The following is a 20025-nucleotide window of genomic DNA, read 5'->3' on the forward strand; positions in this document are numbered from 1 at the left end:
ATATTTCAAAAGTTTATTTATTTTAATCGTGATGATTATAACTGACAAATAAGGAAAATCCCAAATTCAGTATCTCAGAAAATTAGAATATTGTGAAAAGGTTTAAAGACACCTGGTGCCACACTCTAATCAGCTAATTCACTCAAAAACCCTGCAAAGGCCTTTAAATGATCTCTCAGTCTAGTTCTGTAAGCTACACAATCATGAGGAAGACTGCTGACTTGACAGTTGGCCAAAAGATGACCATTGACACCTTGCACAAGGAGGGCAAGACACAAAAGGTCATTGCAAAAGAGGCTGGCTGTTCACAGAGCTCTGTGTCCAAGCACATTAGTAGAGTAGTGACTGCAATAGAGAGGTGACGGGAAAGAAAATATGTGGTAGAAAAAAAGTGTACAAGCAATAGGGATATCCTCACCCTGGAGAGGATTGTGAAACAAAACCCATTAAAAAATGTGGGGGAGATTCACAAAGAGTGGACTGCAGTTGGAGTCAGTGCTTCAAGAACCACTACGCACAGACGTATGCAAGACGTGTTTCAGCTGTCGCATTCCTTGGGTCAAACCACCTTTGAACAACAGACAGAGTCAGAAGCATCTCGCCTGGGCTAAAGACAAAAAGGACTGCTGAGTGGTCCAAAGTTATGTTATCTAAAAATAGTTAATTTTGCATTTCCTTTGTAAATCAGGATCCCAGAGTTTGGAGAAATCGAGGAGAGGCACACAATCCACTTTTCTTGAGGTCCAGTGTAAAGTTTCCTCAGTCAGTGATGGTTTGGGGTGCCATGTCATCTGCTGGTGTTGGTCCACTGTGTTTTCTGAGGTCCAAGGTCAACACAGCCGTATACCAGGAAGTTTTGGAGCACTTTATGCTTCCTGCTGCTGACCAACTTTATGGAGATGCAGATTTCATTTTCCAACAGGACTTGGCACCTGCACACAGTGCCAAAGCAACCAGTACCTGGTTTAAGGACCATGGTATCCCTGTTCTTTATTGGCCAGCAACCTCTCCTGACCTTAACCCCATAGAAAATCTATGGGGTATTGTGAAAAGGAAGATGCGATATGCCAGTCCCAACAATGCTGAAGAGCTGAAGGCCACTATCAGAGCAACCTGGGCTCTCATAACACCTGAGCAGTGCCACAGACTGATCGACTCCATGCCACGCCGCATTGCTGCAGTTATTCAGGCAAAAGGAACCACAACTAAGTATTGAGCGCTGTACATGCTCATACTTTTCATCTTCATACTTTTCAATTGGCCACAATTTCTAAAAATCCTTTCTTTGTATTGGTCTTAAGTAATATTCAATTTTCTGAGATACTGAATTTGGGATTTTCTTTAGTTGTCAGTTATAATCATCAACATTAAAAGCATACAGTTTGTGTGTAATGACTTAAAATAATATACAAGTTTCACTTTTTGAATGGAATTAGTGAAATAAATCAACTTTTTACAAATTATATGACCAGCACCTGTACATTGTATAGAATGGGACTACACATTTATGGCCATTTTACACAAATATTGCATAGAGTAAAATCGTATATCAAATGTATCATAACATATTCGAGAATAATCTTTATACAAAGTCTGGTTAAAATTAGCCTGAAACCTAAAAAAACAACAACACTGTTTCTGCTTATAAATGTGTGTTCTTGCCATTTTATTTATCCTGGTCTCCTCTAAAGAGGACATAGCATTAAATAGACATAACATATATTTAAAACAAACAAACAAACAACTCTCCATTTGTTTCTTATGCGCCAAACAATGTATTGATTAAACATTCACAATGTTTTTTGTGGTGTGTGTGTGTGTGGCCCTCTAGTGGCTTTTATTGGACACGCATGTGCGCGTCCCCAATGACGTCACCGCGCTGCGTTAAACTACATCTACCAGAGCGCCACTGACAGCAGACGACACGACTAAGTCCACCCTAACGCTCGATTTACTGTGGTTCTTACCATGTATGTGGCCGTTTCTTTAATTTAACCTCGTCAGCAGACAATAATCACACACTACTATTCACTTCGCCTAGGGGAAACCGGGGAAAACCCCCATCGAACCGACTGTTTTCCTGATACATTGCACTTCCGGGTTTTCGGACAAGCGTCTTTCTGAGGATCAGCTGTGATGATTGAATGAGCAAACGGAGAGGACAGCGACTCCTGAATGCTGTGCTGCCGATAATCGTTGCTGGATACCAAGTGCACTAAAAAAAGAGAAGAGGGCTCTTGGAATAAGCTGCTTCCCTGCTGTATGTTTATGTCGCTGGAAGGAATACGTTGGCACTTAACAGATATGTTATTATAAGCTAGTGTTATGGGTTCATAAGTATGAAAATATGTCAACGGTGACTCATCCTACTAGTCTGATAACCGAGTCCTTCTTATGCAGTTGAGTTGTCCTAACACTTGGTTTAGTTTAACGCAGTCTGTGTTGATATTGTGATGAGGGTCCGCTGAGTCCTCGGAGTCACTCACTGGACTGTATTATATTAAGAGATTATCGCGCTTTTCTATCACTTGTGCATCTCACCGACTGTCAAGCTTTGTGTTTGGATCTGGAGAACGACACGTAACGCGAGAGAGTCTGTGTTTTTCATGGTTTAATGAAAAAGTGTTGCTGGTTGGACAATGAAGAAGTTCTTCGACACCCGACGGGAGATGGTGAGCTCTGGGCCCGCGTCTGGAGCCGGTGCGGGAGGCGGCGCGGGGTCCGGCGCGTTCATCGGACGCGTTTTCTCCATTGGAAGATATCAAGTGACCGTGGAGGAGACTGTAGCGGAGGGTAAGCGACTTTATGCTTTCATAAGGACATATAATACATGTACTGTGTCTGCACTGACGATGCTTTCACGCTCCGTGTCTATATAAATAAATAACGATGCCTTATGAATGACTCCGAGCCTCTGTCGTCACTCGTCTCACTCATGCGTCATCTAAATATTTGCTGACTGCATGTAGTGAGGCGTGCTGCCTCAGCAGAGGAGCTTCAATTCAATAGTCAGCACCAAAATTAACATCTGATGATCATTTACTTCCTTTTGTTGTTGCAACCCCCCCGTAAGGCTTATTTTCTACCTGGAAGTCAAAAGGAGAAGGTTGGCAGAATGTTGATGCTGCCTTTTCCAAATAATGAAAATGGATGGGGACTGGAGATGCCATGCTCCAAACGTGACAAGAAGCATCCAAAGGCAGATTTATACTTCTGCATCAAACCTGCGCCGTTGCTTTTACGCCGTGGGCTACGCGTTGATTTCTTTTACTTCTGCATCCTTGTCCGTTCCTGAGGGATGGGTTCTGGCAGACCAATCACAGACCAATCACACAGACACTTGCGGTCGTAGGCTACGCAACGTACCTATGGCATACACTCGTAGAAGTATAAATTGGGCTTTAAAGGGTTAGTTAGTTCACCTAAAAATCAATATATACAGTATAGATATCCCATGATTTACTACCCTCAAGCCAGGGTGTATTTGACTTTCTTAACTATATACTCTGAATCACTGTCTTCGGGTAACAAATGGTTGTACGCGAGTCAAGTTCTGGCAGAAGTGACCTCTGACCCGATGTAGGATGTAGGCGTAGCGTAAGTTGACGCCTTTCTCGTTTACAGGCAACAAACTTAAGCTCCTGCCACATTTTTCTTTTAAAAATATTGTTTTAGACTTCTAATTAATGACCAGAGTTTTTTTTTAACTTTATCCTCTGCGCTTCCGCGTTCATCAGTACCAAGCGCATCCTCCCGCAATCTCTCTTGAAGCCAATGTGGAAGTAATGCAGACTGCAATTCCTCAAATAGCCGCTAGGGACAATCTCCAGAAGGGAGCAGAATCTCATTGACCCCCATGTTAAAATTCCTAACTTTACAGCAGAAAAAAAACAGCCTGGTACAAATTGTGGATTTGTTCTATACGGCTAATTTTAAATATTAAAATAGTGTTTTTATAATAAATGACATATACGTCATACATGATGCACGCAAGCATAGCACATGACCCTCTGTAATGGCCGGATCTAGTAAACACTCACTCCTCTGTAATAAACACGGAGAGGTTAGTCCCATCCGATGAGTCATCAGCTTTAGTCTCTTAAGCAGATTTAAAGGCATTCCTCTTGATGATGCACTGAGATGTTAGCAGACGAGTACTAATAGGGTGTTGTAATCAGCGTATCAGGAACTCAAAACTGGTTATGGTTTGAGAGAAATCACAATGAGCTGTCCCTTAACTCGCCATGTAAATGCAGAAGATATTACCGAGGCTGAGAGAGAGAAACGGCTGTCATATGTTCATGTCATGACCTCAGTGCATTGAGAATTCTGAACGCCTTACACAAGTCATTTCTGCTTTTGCCTGTAAGCACATTTGGAGTCACTGCGTCTCATGGGAGATCAGAGGCGATCTGCCATTCAAAAAAAAGTCTTCAATCTGCTAGTGAGAATTTTGTATTTGATAATTCAGCATTAGATGATGTTTTGTCCATGAAGAGACTACGCACTCATAAAATTAAAGGTTCCTAAAGGGGATTTTCACAGTGATGCCCTAGAAGAACAATTTTTGGTTCCCCAAAGAACCTTTCATTGAACAATTCTTAAAAGTTTAAAAGGATACTTCACTGCTTTTTATTATTAAACTGTTATTCCCTTAAATAAAACTAGTTGATACATACCTCTCTCGTCTCAGTCCGTGCACTTAATCGCTCTGACACGCGGTGACGATCTGATAGCATTTAGCTTAGCCCACTAAGCCCAGTTCATTCACTATGGTACCAAACAGAGATCAAGTTAGAAGCGACCAAACACATCCACGTTTTCCCTATTTAAATACAGTTACACGAATAGTTGAACGATCAAGTATGATGACATAAAATAAAACGGGACGCTTCTAAGTGAATAAAAGGAGAACTAGAATGTATGGCGGAATAGCACTACTGAGAGTACTTCGACTCGGCGCAGTAAAAAGTCCCGGCCGAAACATCCTCCCTCTAGCCTGACGTGGTCATACTCAATTCTAGTCAGATTATGAGTCTGATACTGCTCCATTGGGCTGTTATTATGAGGCGTGTTTCAACCGAACCAGGAAAGACCTCAATTGGACAGACCTACAACCAATCAGAGCAACGAAGCGACGCATAACGTTATTTGTCAAATGTCAACAGACAGAGCTCAACTGCACCGTGTTGCCAAGTCTGCGTTTTTTTTCCGTGGTTGTTTTCTATGTCCGCAGGTTGAAGCGACTGTGATGTGATATATAGACCCATGTGTGCGAATTTTAGCAGTTAACCTTGCCAAAATAACACACATTTTACCCCCCAAACACCATTTTTTTCTGGAGAACCCCCCGAGAAGCTTTTGTTTAGGGCTAGTAGTTGGCGGATTTTGTTGTAAAAACTTGGCAACCCTGTCTGCACGTGCGCTGGAATAAACTATTTTAGCCGGTGTTGTGTTGTAAAAAAATTAAAGAATTTATTGATACACAGAGTACTTACTCAACATGATCATCCTTTCTGAGAGAAATTGTGAAGGTGAATGCATACAAACAAGCTCTCCATTTAGGATTCGAGTAAATATAATCCAAGCCCCTTTGATGATGTGCATGATTACGTTACTGTTGATCATCTGTCCATCGTCTTCTAAAGCCCGCCCTGATGATTTCATTGGTCTGAACAGTCTCTGTTCGGAGATAATTACTCCTCTATGGAGCGAGGCCAGACCGAAATGCCCGACCTAAAAATGTTGTGGGCGGGGCTAAGTTCGGCTGGCATCCAGGCTATCCTCCTTCACATCTGCGCCGAGTCGAAGTACTCTCTGCTCTTAAAGGGATAGTTCACCCAAAATGAAAATTATGTCAATAATTACTCACCCTCATGTCATTCCAAACCTGTAAGGCTTTAGTTCATCTTCAGAGCACAAATGAAGATGTTTTTGATGAAATCTGCGAGAATTCTGTCCCTCCCTTGACAGCTACATTACTACCACCTTGATGCTTTGAAAGGTTCCTAAAGTGATCGTCAAACGAATCCATATATTCTCGATCACTTTATATGATGAACATATTTAATTTAGGCTTTTATTCACATTTAAACATTGATCAGCAAACATAAACAGAAGCTCAACCGAGCCTGCTTGATGCACAAGAACAAACCTCATTTGTGTTGTTGAAGCTCAAACGTGCTGACTAACATGAAATAATAAAAGCCTAATAAAAGCCTAAATTGAATCTGTTCATCATATAAACTGGTCATGTCTCTTCAGAAAATGTGGACTAAACTGCTCAATTCATATGGATTTGTTTTACGATCCCTTAATGTACATTTGAACCCTCTGGTGCTCTTCGGTCATTTCTGACTGAAAAATTTTCTATTTTTAAAATCACAGCTTCATCAGAATGATATGAAACTTGGTGAATTTTTTTGTATTAGGTATGTTAACACAGAAAAATTGGGGTCATGATTCAAGCATGCTAATTGGTCGTAAAAAAGCAGCAGCGTTCATGGTCTCCGGTCATAAATGACCGACCATAGGAAATGAATGGGAAATCGGCAAAAATACAAAAATTCTCTGAATATATGTGTGTACAATCTACAAATCGGCCACAATGCTGAAAAAAAGTACACAGCAGTAAATGGGTGACACTCTAAAACATCAATCGTGTGATACTGACACATCCACTCACACACACACACACACACCTATGAAAAATTTAACCTATGAACCACATTTTGAATTTTTAAAAATCACAGCTTCATCTGAAAATTATAAAACTTGGTGACTTTTATAGCATTAGGTATGTAAACACACAAAAAAATGAGGGCATGATTCGGACAAGCTAAGTGGTCATAAAAAAATTACTTCCACTTGTGCTCTTCGGTCCAAAAATGACCCCCATAGGAAATTAATAGGAAATCAGCAAAAACACCAAAATTTTCAGAATATTTGTGTGTACAATCTACAAATCGGCCACAATGCGGAAAAAAAGTGCACAGCAGTAAAGGGGTGATACTCTAAAACATCAGGAGTGTGATATTGACACACACATGCAGACACGCACACTTATACACACACACACCCATGAAAAACTGAACCTATGAACCACATTTTGAATTATTAAAAATCACATCTTCGTCAGAATGATATGAAACTTGGTGACTTTTCTAACATTAGGTATGTAAACACACCATAAAAGGAGGGCATGATTCAAGCATGCTAAGTGGTTGTAAAAAAATTACTCCCACTTGTGCTCTTCGGTCAAAAATGACCACCATAGGAAATTAATGGGAAATCTACAAAAACACAAATTCACAGAGAAAAAAAAAATCAAAATTTCTAACATTTTTTTAAATATAAAAATAGTATTTGATATTTTTGTAATATTTATTTAAATCCAGCTAAAAAAAAATTATTAAATGTTTTTTAAAAGTGAACTTGGGAATTCACAAGCCCCAGAGACCTCTAGTGGATTACACCAATGATTGCATAATTACTTAAATAATTCCAAAAGAGGGCGCTAATCTGTTTTCAAATTATTATTTTTTTGAAGGCCTAGTCTCTATTTTAACCTAAAATACTGCAATAAATAAAAAATTAAAAAAATATATTTTATAATTTTAAATGTTAAAAATAGACAATAATTATTGCATAAATATTCAAAAATACCATCAAATCATCTCAAAATACAAAATTAAAAAGAAAAAATATTATTGAAGAAAAATTGCATTGGTGGGGTGGAGGAAGTTTAATTTTTAGGTGTCCGGTAACATGACTGGGAAGACAACCAATGCAACCCCTAAACGAAGAGCACCGGAGGGTTAAAGCGTCAAAGTGGTAGCTGTGCAGCTGTCAATGGAGGGACAGAAAACTCTCAGATTTCACCAAAAAGATCTTCATTTGTGTTCCAAAGATGAACAACAGTCTTGCAAGGTTTCGAATGACATGAGGGTGAGTAATTAATGACAGAATTTTCATTTTTGGGTGAAGTATCCCTTTAAATAAGGATGGATTCTGATTGGATGTCAGAATTTTTATTTGTAATCAGCTAGAAAAAAATCACTCCGAAAGTGATCTGAAAGATAGTTTCTTTGTGCTGTTATCATTATAGTTGTGATGTGGATGTGGCCAAGCGACCACAACAGCTGAACTGTGAATGATTTCAGCTGGCTCCTCTGAAAAACGCCATCCAACCCTGTGCTCATGGCAGTCGGCCACCATAGTATAGTGGCCAGTTATGCTGTCTAAGCCATTTTGTCAAGGAAAAACTGTCAAGGTCTACTCTAGAGGCTTTGACCTAGAACAGAGTTCAGTAGATGTTTGGCTTCTGCCTAGTCATCCGAATGAGTTCATAAGACCTTCAGGCGATATCTCAATGTTGTTAAACCATTACATCATTCATGATTCAGTCTTGCTGTCATTTCACACTCTAAAAGACGGACAGGAACATTTGGAGGTTCTTACAAGAACACTCAATGCAAGTAGACAAATGTTTGGCCTATTTGGAAGTGTGTGGTTATGTTGCACATTCCTTGTATTCAGGATGCCAGAAATATACAGATCAACAGTCAAACTTTAACTTGCTTGGCAAGATTCTCAAGATATCCCCAGCTTCGGGATGAATCATAATAAATAATCCATTCCAATCCAATGAGAAATCGTAATTATTTTGCCTAATGTGATTTGTTAAAAAATGTAAGATGTTTACACATGACAGTAGAAACGTGTTGTTCATTATAAACATGGGATTATGAATTATATTGAGAACATCATACATAGAAACATAGAAAAACATACTAGGGCTGTACTAGAATAATCGAATATTCGAATATTCGTTCGGTGAGGTGGCATTCGATTTTCAGTTTTGAGATTCGAATATTCGTTTTTTTTTTTTTTACACATGACTTCCGTCGCAGACTCATTCTCACTCATGCTTGAACCACCCGTTGGCGAACTTAGTGATTTATTTAATCTCATACTGAATAGGTACAAAATGCCCAACACCTCAGCTGTTTGGGAGCACTTTAAATTAAGTGAGGATGACAAGACAAAGGTAGTGTGTCAAATATGCGATTTGAAACTGGCCTACCACAAGTTTGAAAAAATCACCTGAGTTCTGTAAGTAGCACGCGGCAAAAAAAACAAAACTGCTTTTATGCGCTTAATTTGCTATGATAAATAGGCTAATTGCAAATACGACACTATTTAAAAACATACAGCAGTACAGCCTAATTTTTTTATAGGTACATCCACAGGTATCGCAGCCATCAACATGCTCAACAAAACCCAAACCTTCACAGCAGATCCGAAAACCGTTAACAGAGAAGAGAAAGAGAGAGATAACAGATGCCATAGTAGAGTTTGTCACTATGGATATGAGGCCCGTTAATGTAGTTGAATTAATAAGGATAATGGAGCCAGACTACACTACACTGTGTTTTGTATCACTTGTGCACTGTCTGTTTTTGGAGCATAAACCTGCCCGTGTAATGCGTACCGGAAACTGTTCTATTTAAAAGATTATTAAAATTTAAAGAATGTGTGCCACCTGATCATATTGCACTAAAATGCAACACTGCACTCCACTGGGTCTGCCGCAACACATTTACGATGCCGAAGAGTGAAACGGGAAGTCGTTTTTCACTCATGATACAAATGCAAACCGACACTATTATTATATATTTAGCCCCACCCACCGAAGCTTCGAATATTCGATATTGATTGCCACCTAAGCTTCGAAGCTCAAAAAATGGCATTCGAAACAGCCCTAAAACATACTAAATATACAAATAAAATGTATGAATTAGTTTTTATTTAATTCTGTAAACTATAATATTGATCTGCCAACATTGTCGCTATATGAAAAATTAAAATAAGCTGATAACATCACTGTTTTCTCCAGAACGACTGTACAGCCAAATCTAATTTTGTTGCAGTATTGTCCTGTTTGACACTGTGAAGATGCTTTGACACGATCGTGATTGTAAAAGCGCTATATAAATAAAGTTGATTGATTGATTGATTGATAGAAAGCATGCCGTAATTTAACGTTAGCCTGTAAACTTTAGCTGCCGTGAAACTTTAGTTTGTCGTGAAGCGTTTCAACTTCTTGTGGATGGGCAGCATAAACACGAAGAGCTGGCACAGGTCTTTATCCAGGAGCAGCTGAATTAAATGTTCGGATTTAGGAACATCAGAATGACCTGCTGTGTTCATTATTACGCCCAAGAACAGAACCCCACAATCGCACAGCGTCTCTACTTATACAATGGCGGACTATAGCGACCATAGACATCATATAGATTTGAAACCTATATGATGTCTATGGTAACAACTAGGGATGCACGATATTGGATTTTTGCCGATATCGGATATGTCGATATTTTTCAGCTCATTTTGGCCGATGCCGATATATGTTTATTTTTTCCCTTTGTTTGGAAACAACACCATTTTGAGCAAAAACTATTTTTTTTTCATTCTGGTTTCAGATTTCTGAGGTATCCTTACTAAAAGGATTCTTGTTGAAGATAAATAAATGTTAATAAAGTTCTTTTTATGATAAGAGTATATTAAAAGCTCTGAAAATAACAATAATAAAGTCAGTAATTTTTCACCCCAGATGCAGCTGTAACCTAAATATTGTATTTTTGGATTAAACGTTTGTGCACATGAAGTGGGGGTGGCATGACATCCATTGATGCTGTCTTTTAATTCTACAATTATTGTAGAGCTCCTTGGATTATTTTTCATCATCCATTTCGTAAAATTTTATTACAGATTAATACACTGTATATAAAAGTATTTAATTTACAAGTGTCATGCTTGTGATTTATGACATCATTACTGATTTTTTTTTATTCAGAACAAGAAGTAACTTCAATTTATTTGTGTATTCTACTTTTCATTGTATTACTGTAACAACAGCGCCCCCACTACATGTATAAATATATAGCGGTCTAGCTGGAGGGCACTAGGACCTGGAGGAGCTTCTGCTGCTGTGGAGGCTGCCGCACGCGCTAGAGTGGGAAGACGCGATTGGGCTTGTTTTGGGCTAGTTTTGTTGTGAAAACGTGGCAAATCTGCTGCTGACGGTCACGTCCTTCTGTACGTGCATTCAGAAATTCAAGGCAGCATTTAAAAACAGTCAATATAAATCACTGTACATGCAATGTATTTTCTTGTTTTCACTTGAAGAATGACCGCAGTGCTGACATGGTCTTATCGCTGTAGCACTCCTTGCACACGTGAGTTATTGAAGGCGCATATCAACACGTAATCATATCGGCAAGACATATCGGCATAATGTTTTCATATCGGCCGGTGCCGATTTTTATATTTTAAGCGTTTATCGGCCGATTCCGATGTCGTGCCGATAATATCGTGCATCCCTAGTAACAACGACAGCTTGAGCTCGCTCAGGGCGGGTCTGAGATGAAACGCTGCTGTCAATCAACAGTCGTGGGAAGGGTGTCTGATCGTGTGATGTCACACATCGAACGGCTCGATCTGAGACGGGAAAACATATAAGAAGATTTAAAAAAAAACACTTGATTGATTTTTATCATTATAGGATGGTTGTGTACAGGCACTGCCAACACACATTTTCATACAATCACCTTGTAAAAGTGCATGTACCATTATATGACCCCTTTAAAAATACGCTTTATCCATGTTTGTAGTTCTAATAGAGTCCTCGCCCAACGCGCAATGGGTTGTGGGCCAAATTAAATGTTATCGGAAATGGTAGACATTACGGGTATCTTTGGAATAATCATTGCAACATACTACAATTTGAGACTTACTAATTCTATTTTCAATTTTTTTCAAACTTCTATTTTCAACTTCTAATACATTAAAATGAAATGTTGTATTTGTTGATAGTAGTTAATGCACTGTTAATGCACACAAACAAACAATAACCAGCTGGATTTTTATTAACAATAAACTTAATTTTTGGATGAACTTTCCCTTTAACAAAGATTAGTAAATACTGTAACAATGCATTAAACAGCTCTGGCGAATTTTTAAAATTATCTTTATCGTTATATCTTTGTGAGTGTAGTCTATAGAAGAAGAAAAAAACGAACCGGATTGGTCCTTGCAACATGGAGTTATTACAGTTAAAGGAAGTGCATGTAAGATTGTGGCCAAAACTGGTACTGCAATCACTATACCCTCTCCCCCGCCCCCTCCCTCTGACTTCGAGGTTGCCAGATAGGCTGCAGGCCAAGCAGGAGCGTTTGTAGCTGCAGCTGTGGTAACTAGAGCAGATCTGGCAACCCGGATGCAGAAACACTACTGACTTCATGATTGGTCGATAGGTGGAGGGTGGAGCTTCAGGCCAAAACACAACATGTCAACATCAGTTGAGGGCTGCAACAACAACTTTTAAATGACAATATCCTGGCTGGACTACTGTTGTCAGTGATAGAAGTATTTGAAATTAACATGATTTCTTAATGTCTAGTGAGATATAAGGGCCATTTTCCTTTAATGCCCAGAGCCCCCCCTCAGCTAAAACGGCAGCTTTGGGGGCATAGACGCTAAGGGTGTCTTTGTCCCTCTTAACAGACACAAAATGCATTTAAAATGTCTGTCCAACATGAACAGGGCCCTTACATGACAAAGAGATGTGTTTAGCCACTTAGCCATTGTTTAAAATCAACTGTTTTAGACGGCTAGCTGTATCTTGCGCTGAAGTCACGCGGGAACTCCGTTGTAGCCAGAAACGGGAAATAGTCCAGTCGAGAAGAGCGTCGTGTGTGTAAAGAGGCTCTGCTCATCGGCTCTGCTCATCGGCTCGACGGTTCTCAGTATTGAACATGTCCGAGAGAAACAGTTTTCGATTCTGTCTTGCTGATCCGAGGACCGCTGCCCGTTCCGTTACACGCGCATGCTCGGTATCAGCGGCTCGGGAGTTCATCAGTTCTCTCAGCAAAACATGTCTCAGTTCAGTTTGAATGGTCGGAGTTACAACATGTACCTCAAGACATTAGTGTATTTCTATTCGGAGGGACTGTCACTCATGTCATAAAAAGTGAGTAACTATAACTTGTGGGATCAGCGCTGATTTGAGATGCGATTCGTTTAGAACGATTCAGTCCGATTTGGTGAACTGGTTTGCCCGGTTCACTAAAAAGAACCGGTTAAAAAGAACGATTCGTTCGTGAACGGACATCACTAGAGTGATGATCCGATCGGGCTCTCAAGTGAAGAAGAAATAGTTCCCGTTTGTGCCTTTCCGAATTGTGGCAACAGAATGTGAAAATTTGCAGCGAACACTTTCACAAGGATGACACAACACACTTATACAGACACAACACAGTGGGCCGGTTGAAGAAAAATGCCATTCCGTGTTTAAAGACGGATGCACTGTGGAGGTAATGTGAACTTTATTTATCCTTCCATTTGGGCACACACGGCTTGAGGAAAGATGTGCAGTAATAAAATAATAATGCTTTACACACACAACGCTCTTCCCAACTGGACTATTTTTCCCGGCTACTGCTGAGTTCCCACGGGACTTCAGCGCGAGACACAGCTAACCGTCTAACACAGGTGAATTTAAACAATGGCTAAGTGGCTAAATCTCGTTGTCGTGTGAGGGACCTGTTCATGTTGGACAGACATTTTAATTGGATTTTGTGTCTGTTAAGAGGCACAAAGACACCCTTTACATCTATGCCCCCAATGCTGCCGTTTTAGCTGAGGGGGGCTCTCGGCATTAACTGTAATAACTCCGTGTTGCAAGCACCAATCCGATTCGTTTTTTTTCTATAGACTATACTCACAAAGGTATAACAATCAAGATAAACTTAACAATTCCCCGGAGTTGTCCTTTAACTAAGGCCTCGTCCACACGAAGCCAGTGCTTTCCTAATCTGATCTTTTTTTTCCTCGTTTCAAGAAATATCTGCGTCCACACGGGATTAAGAAAACGGACTAAAAGCGATGTAGTTTGTATGCCAGGCCAGTGTGTGGCGCTGTAATTCTGCCACAGAAATACACTAAAAACGGAGAAGAAGAGTTGTGGCTAGAAGGGGTATAGCAGTGGATTGGAGGTGAGCCAAAATCTCACAATAAAATAACAATAAATACATTTGCTACTTAACAGATGTGTTTTATTAATGCCTACACCTACCCCAACCCTAAACATACCCTTACAATAATGCAGATACGGTCATTAAATGACGCGATATTGATGTGCGCATGCCCAGTACCCGTAGTTGTATCCCTCAACTCTTTCACCGTGCTGGACGTAGTGTGATGACATCACCGTTTCAGAAAATATACGGATTCGCTGTACACACGAAGACGGAACATGATCGTTTTCAGATTTACCCAACTTGGGACCCGGTTTCGAAAAATATCGGATTCATGCTTCTAAAACGCCGGATCCGTGTGGACGAAACGCTGATACGGTACAAAATGTATACGTATACAGCTAAACGCGTCTCCGTGTGGACGGGGCATAAGTTTAACAAATGAAACCGTATTGTAAAGTGTTACTGACATTTCTTAGATATTAAACTGAAATTATTTTGAAAAACCATATGCAGCCTGAAAATATGTGTCCAACCATCAGTGGGGCACATACAGATCGTACGAAAACATTCAAACGGATGTACGAATTCATGACTTGGACACAAATTCACCAAAGTGCAATAATAGTTCAGAATTGAGAGCATGTTGAATAATAATCCATTGTAAGTTAAGGACAGTATGATTCTGTGGTGCTGTCTAAACATTGGCTGGTTGAACCCAAAATAACAATTCGTCGTCATACATTCGCCCTTGCAGTCAAAACTAGCATAAACTAAAAATTAAAAACGTGAATTGGCTAAATATAGTATTTAGGAGATAACTGTCCAGTCAGCAGATGTGACTGCGGGCTCATTTTAGAGTCATTACCCACAAAGCAGTAAACTCTGCAATGATGCATGACTCCAACAGCTTCATTATGGGAAGCTCGGCGGTTAAGTGTCTATGAACAATAAAAGTGGATTGAAGCAAATTGGATTAACACACTGAAGACATTGAAAGGAAAGCCTGGCGCATTTAATTACACAACACTGAGAGGTTGTGTGTGGACTGCAGCGCATGCTTCATGTGTTACATGATCTTTACTGCAGGCAGGTCTTAATTTAAACAGGATGGCTGAATGTCAACAGCTGTGAGTGTCACCCATGACACATGGGCTGGATCAGAGACAGTTGTTTGATGGATTTGCATTTTTGTGGCTTTAGGAATATGTCTGGCCTAAATGTAAAGAGGTTATTTGATACACTAATAACTTGAGGGCATACATGTGCATAGGCTAGTATACAACCTATTATACTTATATTTATACTGTGTGTGCACACTATGCAAATTACACAGCTCAGTGTGCTCGATCTTCTGTTTATATTAAGCTGATCAACTGAGAAGAACAAACCAGAAGCCATATTTTTTTGCAAATGTCCATTTCGTTATTTGATCCATATGCCACAAGTTGCAAAATAACAAATAAAACGGAATAAACAGGCAACATTGACATCTTTATATCTAAACACTGCTTATTTACACGTGTCTATTGATTCTATTGGGATCTATAATTTGTAGCGATTTCCATGGCATCATCCCAATTGAAATACAATTTGTCCTGACTAGTATTCAATATTAGAATCAGTTTGTCACATTGTACTAGTATGATGAACTGGGGATCCCAGTTACCCGGATGGTCTGCTATTTCCAGAGAAAATTTGTAATGAAGATCCATGGACACTATAAAAGCTAATATCGCCCACAATCTATTGGAGGAGGATTTGGTTCTGAACTACAAACATGAATAAAAAGCGTTAAAACTATAGCGAATGTGCGAGACCAGTGGTTAGGTAGAGAGTTTTAGATGAAGGCTTTTGGTAAAACGTTATCCGTTATATTTCATCTGCAACAACATTGTCAAATTTGATATTTTTTTTATATTTGATATTTTTCCATTAATCGAATCAAATGCATCATTATGGGGAAAAAAGAAGAAAAAACACAAGTTTTACATTTATTAAGATATAATTACATTTATTAAGATATAATAGGCTTTAAATAAAACATGGATGTGTAAGAATGTCTGGAGAAAACAGAGGGAAAAGGGCTGTGCTATTCCCTTTTGCCAAAAACCTCAGCACCCATTATGCACTTTTGATTTTGGCATCGCCCCTCAATCGAGCCGACTGTAGTTTAACCTAACCTTAGACATTTTAGCCAAAGTATTTGTGTCAATACTGTGGCCCACCAATAAAAGGCCTTTTTAAACTTTTAAACTTTAAACATTTTTAAAGTTTAAATTTTTTTAAAACTTTTTTTTGTTTAAAAAAAGAACTTTAAACAGAAAAACTACTTTTAAGATTTATTTTCACAAAATATGTTGCTTCATCAATGTTCAATAAACATGTAATGATATATTTTCTACAATCTTACAATATGAGAAAAGCACATTTTTCTTTTGGTGTGCCTTTAGCCCTTTTGTATCCTACTATATAGCAAATCTCAACTGCTTGATTGTTATATCTGCAAAAAAAGTGCTGTCCACTTTTTTCCTACACCCAATGATGGTTTGTGCAAATTATAGAAGTGAATTATAGGAGTTTGCTAAACTGTAAACAATCAGGTGAAATGTTGGCTCTATGAACACAATAAGCATCTTCAAAAACGGGGCCCTTTATATTATCGTTGTTTGTCTATTGTGTTTTGTTTTAGTGTATTTTATACAATCTTTGTATGCATACTACTTACAATAAAAATACAATGCACAATGAGAGGACATTATCAACGCTTCCACCACAGAAAAGTAAAAGCATTAAGAAATTGCATATTTCCACAGCATTATTACAGACGTGTAAAATATCACTGCAGTAATATGCCTGTATTGTGTAACACGCTGCCTTTATACATTTTTTTATTAACTGGAATATTGAGTGATAATTCAAAATGATATCCGTCATTGTGACAGACAATAAATACAATATTTTCCTGCTTTAGAAACATAGTAAACACTGTTTAAAGAGATTGGGAGTGAAAAGGAAAGACAATTTTACATTTTGAAAGCATACGTGTGAAAACAAACCTGCAAAGAGATGTGGGGATTTGGGAAGAAAAGCAAGAGATTCTTGGTGCATTCCAGTGAATTATTTATTGGAAACATCGTAAATTATCTTGAGTGCAGACCACAAATGCTCAATATACATTGCCCTTTTTTAAACTGTTTCAGTGGAATACAAATAAGGAGAAAAGAAATAATCAGGAGAAGAATGAAGCGACTGAAAAGAGCTCTTGCCATAGATATTCTTGTTATACCATGTCACATTAAAATGCCAAATGTTGCAAATGTAGCATACCTCAATGGCAAGATTGCGTGTATCGTCGCAAAAAGTAAATCTGTATTATCACCCAGATCTACAGGTCCTTCTCAAAAAATTAGCATATGTAATAAGTTCATTATTTTCCATAATGTAATGATAAAAATTAAACTTTCGTATATTTTAGATTCATTGCACACCAACTGAAATATTTCAGGTCTTTTATTGTTTTAATACTGATGATTTTGGCATACAGCACATGAAAGCCCAAAATTCAAATTAAAAACATTTGCATATTTCATCCGACCAATAAAAGAAAAGTGTTTTTAAAGCAGCACTAGGTAACTTTTCAACCTTCATAATATATTTTTTAAGACTCTTGTGATGATAAATCGACTTACAATAGGTTGAATGACACGTCTGCCATAGCCTGATGGGGTCTGTATCGTTTTTAATCGTACTTTTAAACTTCGGGTTTCGGGTAGTAACCCGAGAACAAAAAGAACTACAAAATTCGACTGCTTTACGTCACTTCCACCAACACACACACTTCTTTACATTCGGACGTGCGAGCCCAACTTTGTTCGTCGGATAATATAGTCATGTCCGAAGCAGCACAGACAAATAAGAAAGAAAAGGTTTTGTTGGAGGAAAGCAATAAGAGGAAATGAAAAAATGATGGGATTAAAGGCAGGACGAGGATCAAAATGTGACCAGCGTTTGCTCGTTGGCGTGAGCTGAAGGAGGCGTGCCCGATCGATGCTGTCATGCTTGTTGCGGTGAGCTACCACTCAAACATTGAACTGAAGTATCATATAGATTCTGTAAAACGGTAACCAATAGACTACTATAATGACGCTGGCTTGTAAACGTGAGCATCGTGATTATTTGGCGTTTGAAAAAAATAAAACCCATGAAATTATATTCATATGACATGCTGAAGCATATGCCACTGACTGTACCTGGGATGAAGACATTTCACACGCGACGCCAGAAGAACTCCTCTTGCAGTTTTCAGGGGAACTGTTAGTGCTGCACCGACCCGCGGGACGCTTTTATGAAGTTATTTGGCCCGCCCGCACCACTGGATATATTTTTACAACACGCCGCGCACCCGCGACCATTAAATAGACATACGGGGTCCGCGGGTTATGAGACGACCCGCGCATCACTAGTTCAGGGCTATCAGGGTTGTCATGTCAACAAATGCACGCGCGATGGCATCCCCTGCTGTAGGATGACAGAGCTTACGACAGTAGTTGAGGACATTATTTTTTCCAAACTGTAGGGGGACCCCGAGAGCAAAAGTAGCCAAGTGGGGCTTTAATACAAAAAAAGAGTCGACCTTCAAATAATTATGTTCCGTTATGCACTCAATACTTGGTTGGGAATCCTTTTGCAGAAATGACTGCTTCAATGCGGCGTGGCGTGGAGGCGATCAGCCTGTGGCACTGCTGAGGTGTTATGGAGGCCCAGGATGCTTCGATAGCGGCCTTAAGCTCATCCAGAGTGTTGGGTCTTGCGTCTCTCAACTTTCTCTTCACAATATCCCACAGATTCTCTATGGGGTTCAGGTCAGGAGAGTTGGCAGGCCAATTGAGCACAGTAATACCATGGTCAGTAAACCATTTACCAGTGGTTTTGGCACTGTGAGCAGGTGCCAGGTCGTGCTGAAAAACCAAATCTTCATCTCCATAAAGCTTTTCAGTAGATGGAAGCATGAAGTACGGTCATGAATCAGCGGATTGATTCATGTTTCGGATTGATTCATGATCAATCTGCTGATTCATGACCATTTGAATCTTTATTTGAGGATTGAAAACAAATCAGAAAGAGAAGACAATGCTGAATAAAGTCGTAGTTTTTGTTATTTTTGGACCAAAATGTATTTTCGATGCTTCAAGAGATTCTAATTAACCAACTGATGTCTCATATGGACTACTTTGATGATGTTTTTATTCCCTTTCTGGACATGGACAGTATAGTGTGCATACACTTAGATACGCTCTCGGACTAAATATAAAATCTTAAACTGTGTCTGAAGATGATGAACGGAGGTCTTACGGGTGTGGAACGACATTAGGGTCATTAATGACAGAAATTTCATTTTTGGGTGAACTAACCTTTTAAGATATCATAAACATCATGATTTTCTGTAAAGCTGCTTTGCATCATGTTGTGAAAATAAATACATTTGACTTGACTATGTTAAAGACAATTATGAATGTTAGCATGTCCCAACTTTTCTAATCAAAAAGTATGTACCTCCATACTTTTATGGCATAGAATAAGTAGGCAAATTGGGAAGCTCTATGGTCATCGTTGAATGTTTTTGTCTTTGAGTAGACATCAGACTGCCCTTGGAGAGCATCTTTACCTCATTCTGATAGTTCAGTGGGACTGTGTGTGTGTGTGTGTGTGTGTGTGTGTGTGTGTGTGTGTGTGTGTGTGTGTGTGTGTGTGTGTGTGTGTGTGAATAATAGATGGTCAGCAACTGATTTATTCATTAATGTTTCTAATGGCCGCCATCTGTCGCCCCTCAGCTGTCATGCTGAGCGTGCTCTGGTGTGTTTGTTTCTGAGTTTCTTTTGGACTGTGTTAGTGGGTTGTGTTGGTTTTAATTGGTTGGTTTGGTCTTTCTTAAAGGAATAGTCCACTGGATGAATCAGTAGCCCATTTCACACATTGTACTGGT

The 20025-nt window shown here is 39.2% G+C and overlaps 1 protein-coding gene across 4 annotated transcripts in view; it reads left to right on the forward strand.

Moving 5' to 3' along the window:
* Window positions 1-1880: 1880 nt before the first annotated feature.
* Window positions 1881-20025, forward strand: part of aak1a (AP2 associated kinase 1a) — a 112559-nt gene continuing 94414 nt past the window's right edge. For 2 of the 4 annotated variants that reach the window (XM_067413091.1, XM_067413092.1), the window contains exon 1: window positions 1881-2793. In XM_067413091.1, the coding sequence (XP_067269192.1) occupies window positions 2640-2793 (154 nt within the window). In that variant the 5' untranslated portion in view covers window positions 1881-2639. The remainder of the gene's footprint in view (window positions 2794-20025) is intronic. The other 2 variants (XM_067413094.1, XM_067413093.1) reach the window with 2 other exon arrangements.

This window comes from Pseudorasbora parva, chromosome 13, assembly GCF_024679245.1.
Source record: "Pseudorasbora parva isolate DD20220531a chromosome 13, ASM2467924v1, whole genome shotgun sequence".
NCBI lineage: Eukaryota > Metazoa > Chordata > Actinopteri > Cypriniformes > Gobionidae > Pseudorasbora > Pseudorasbora parva.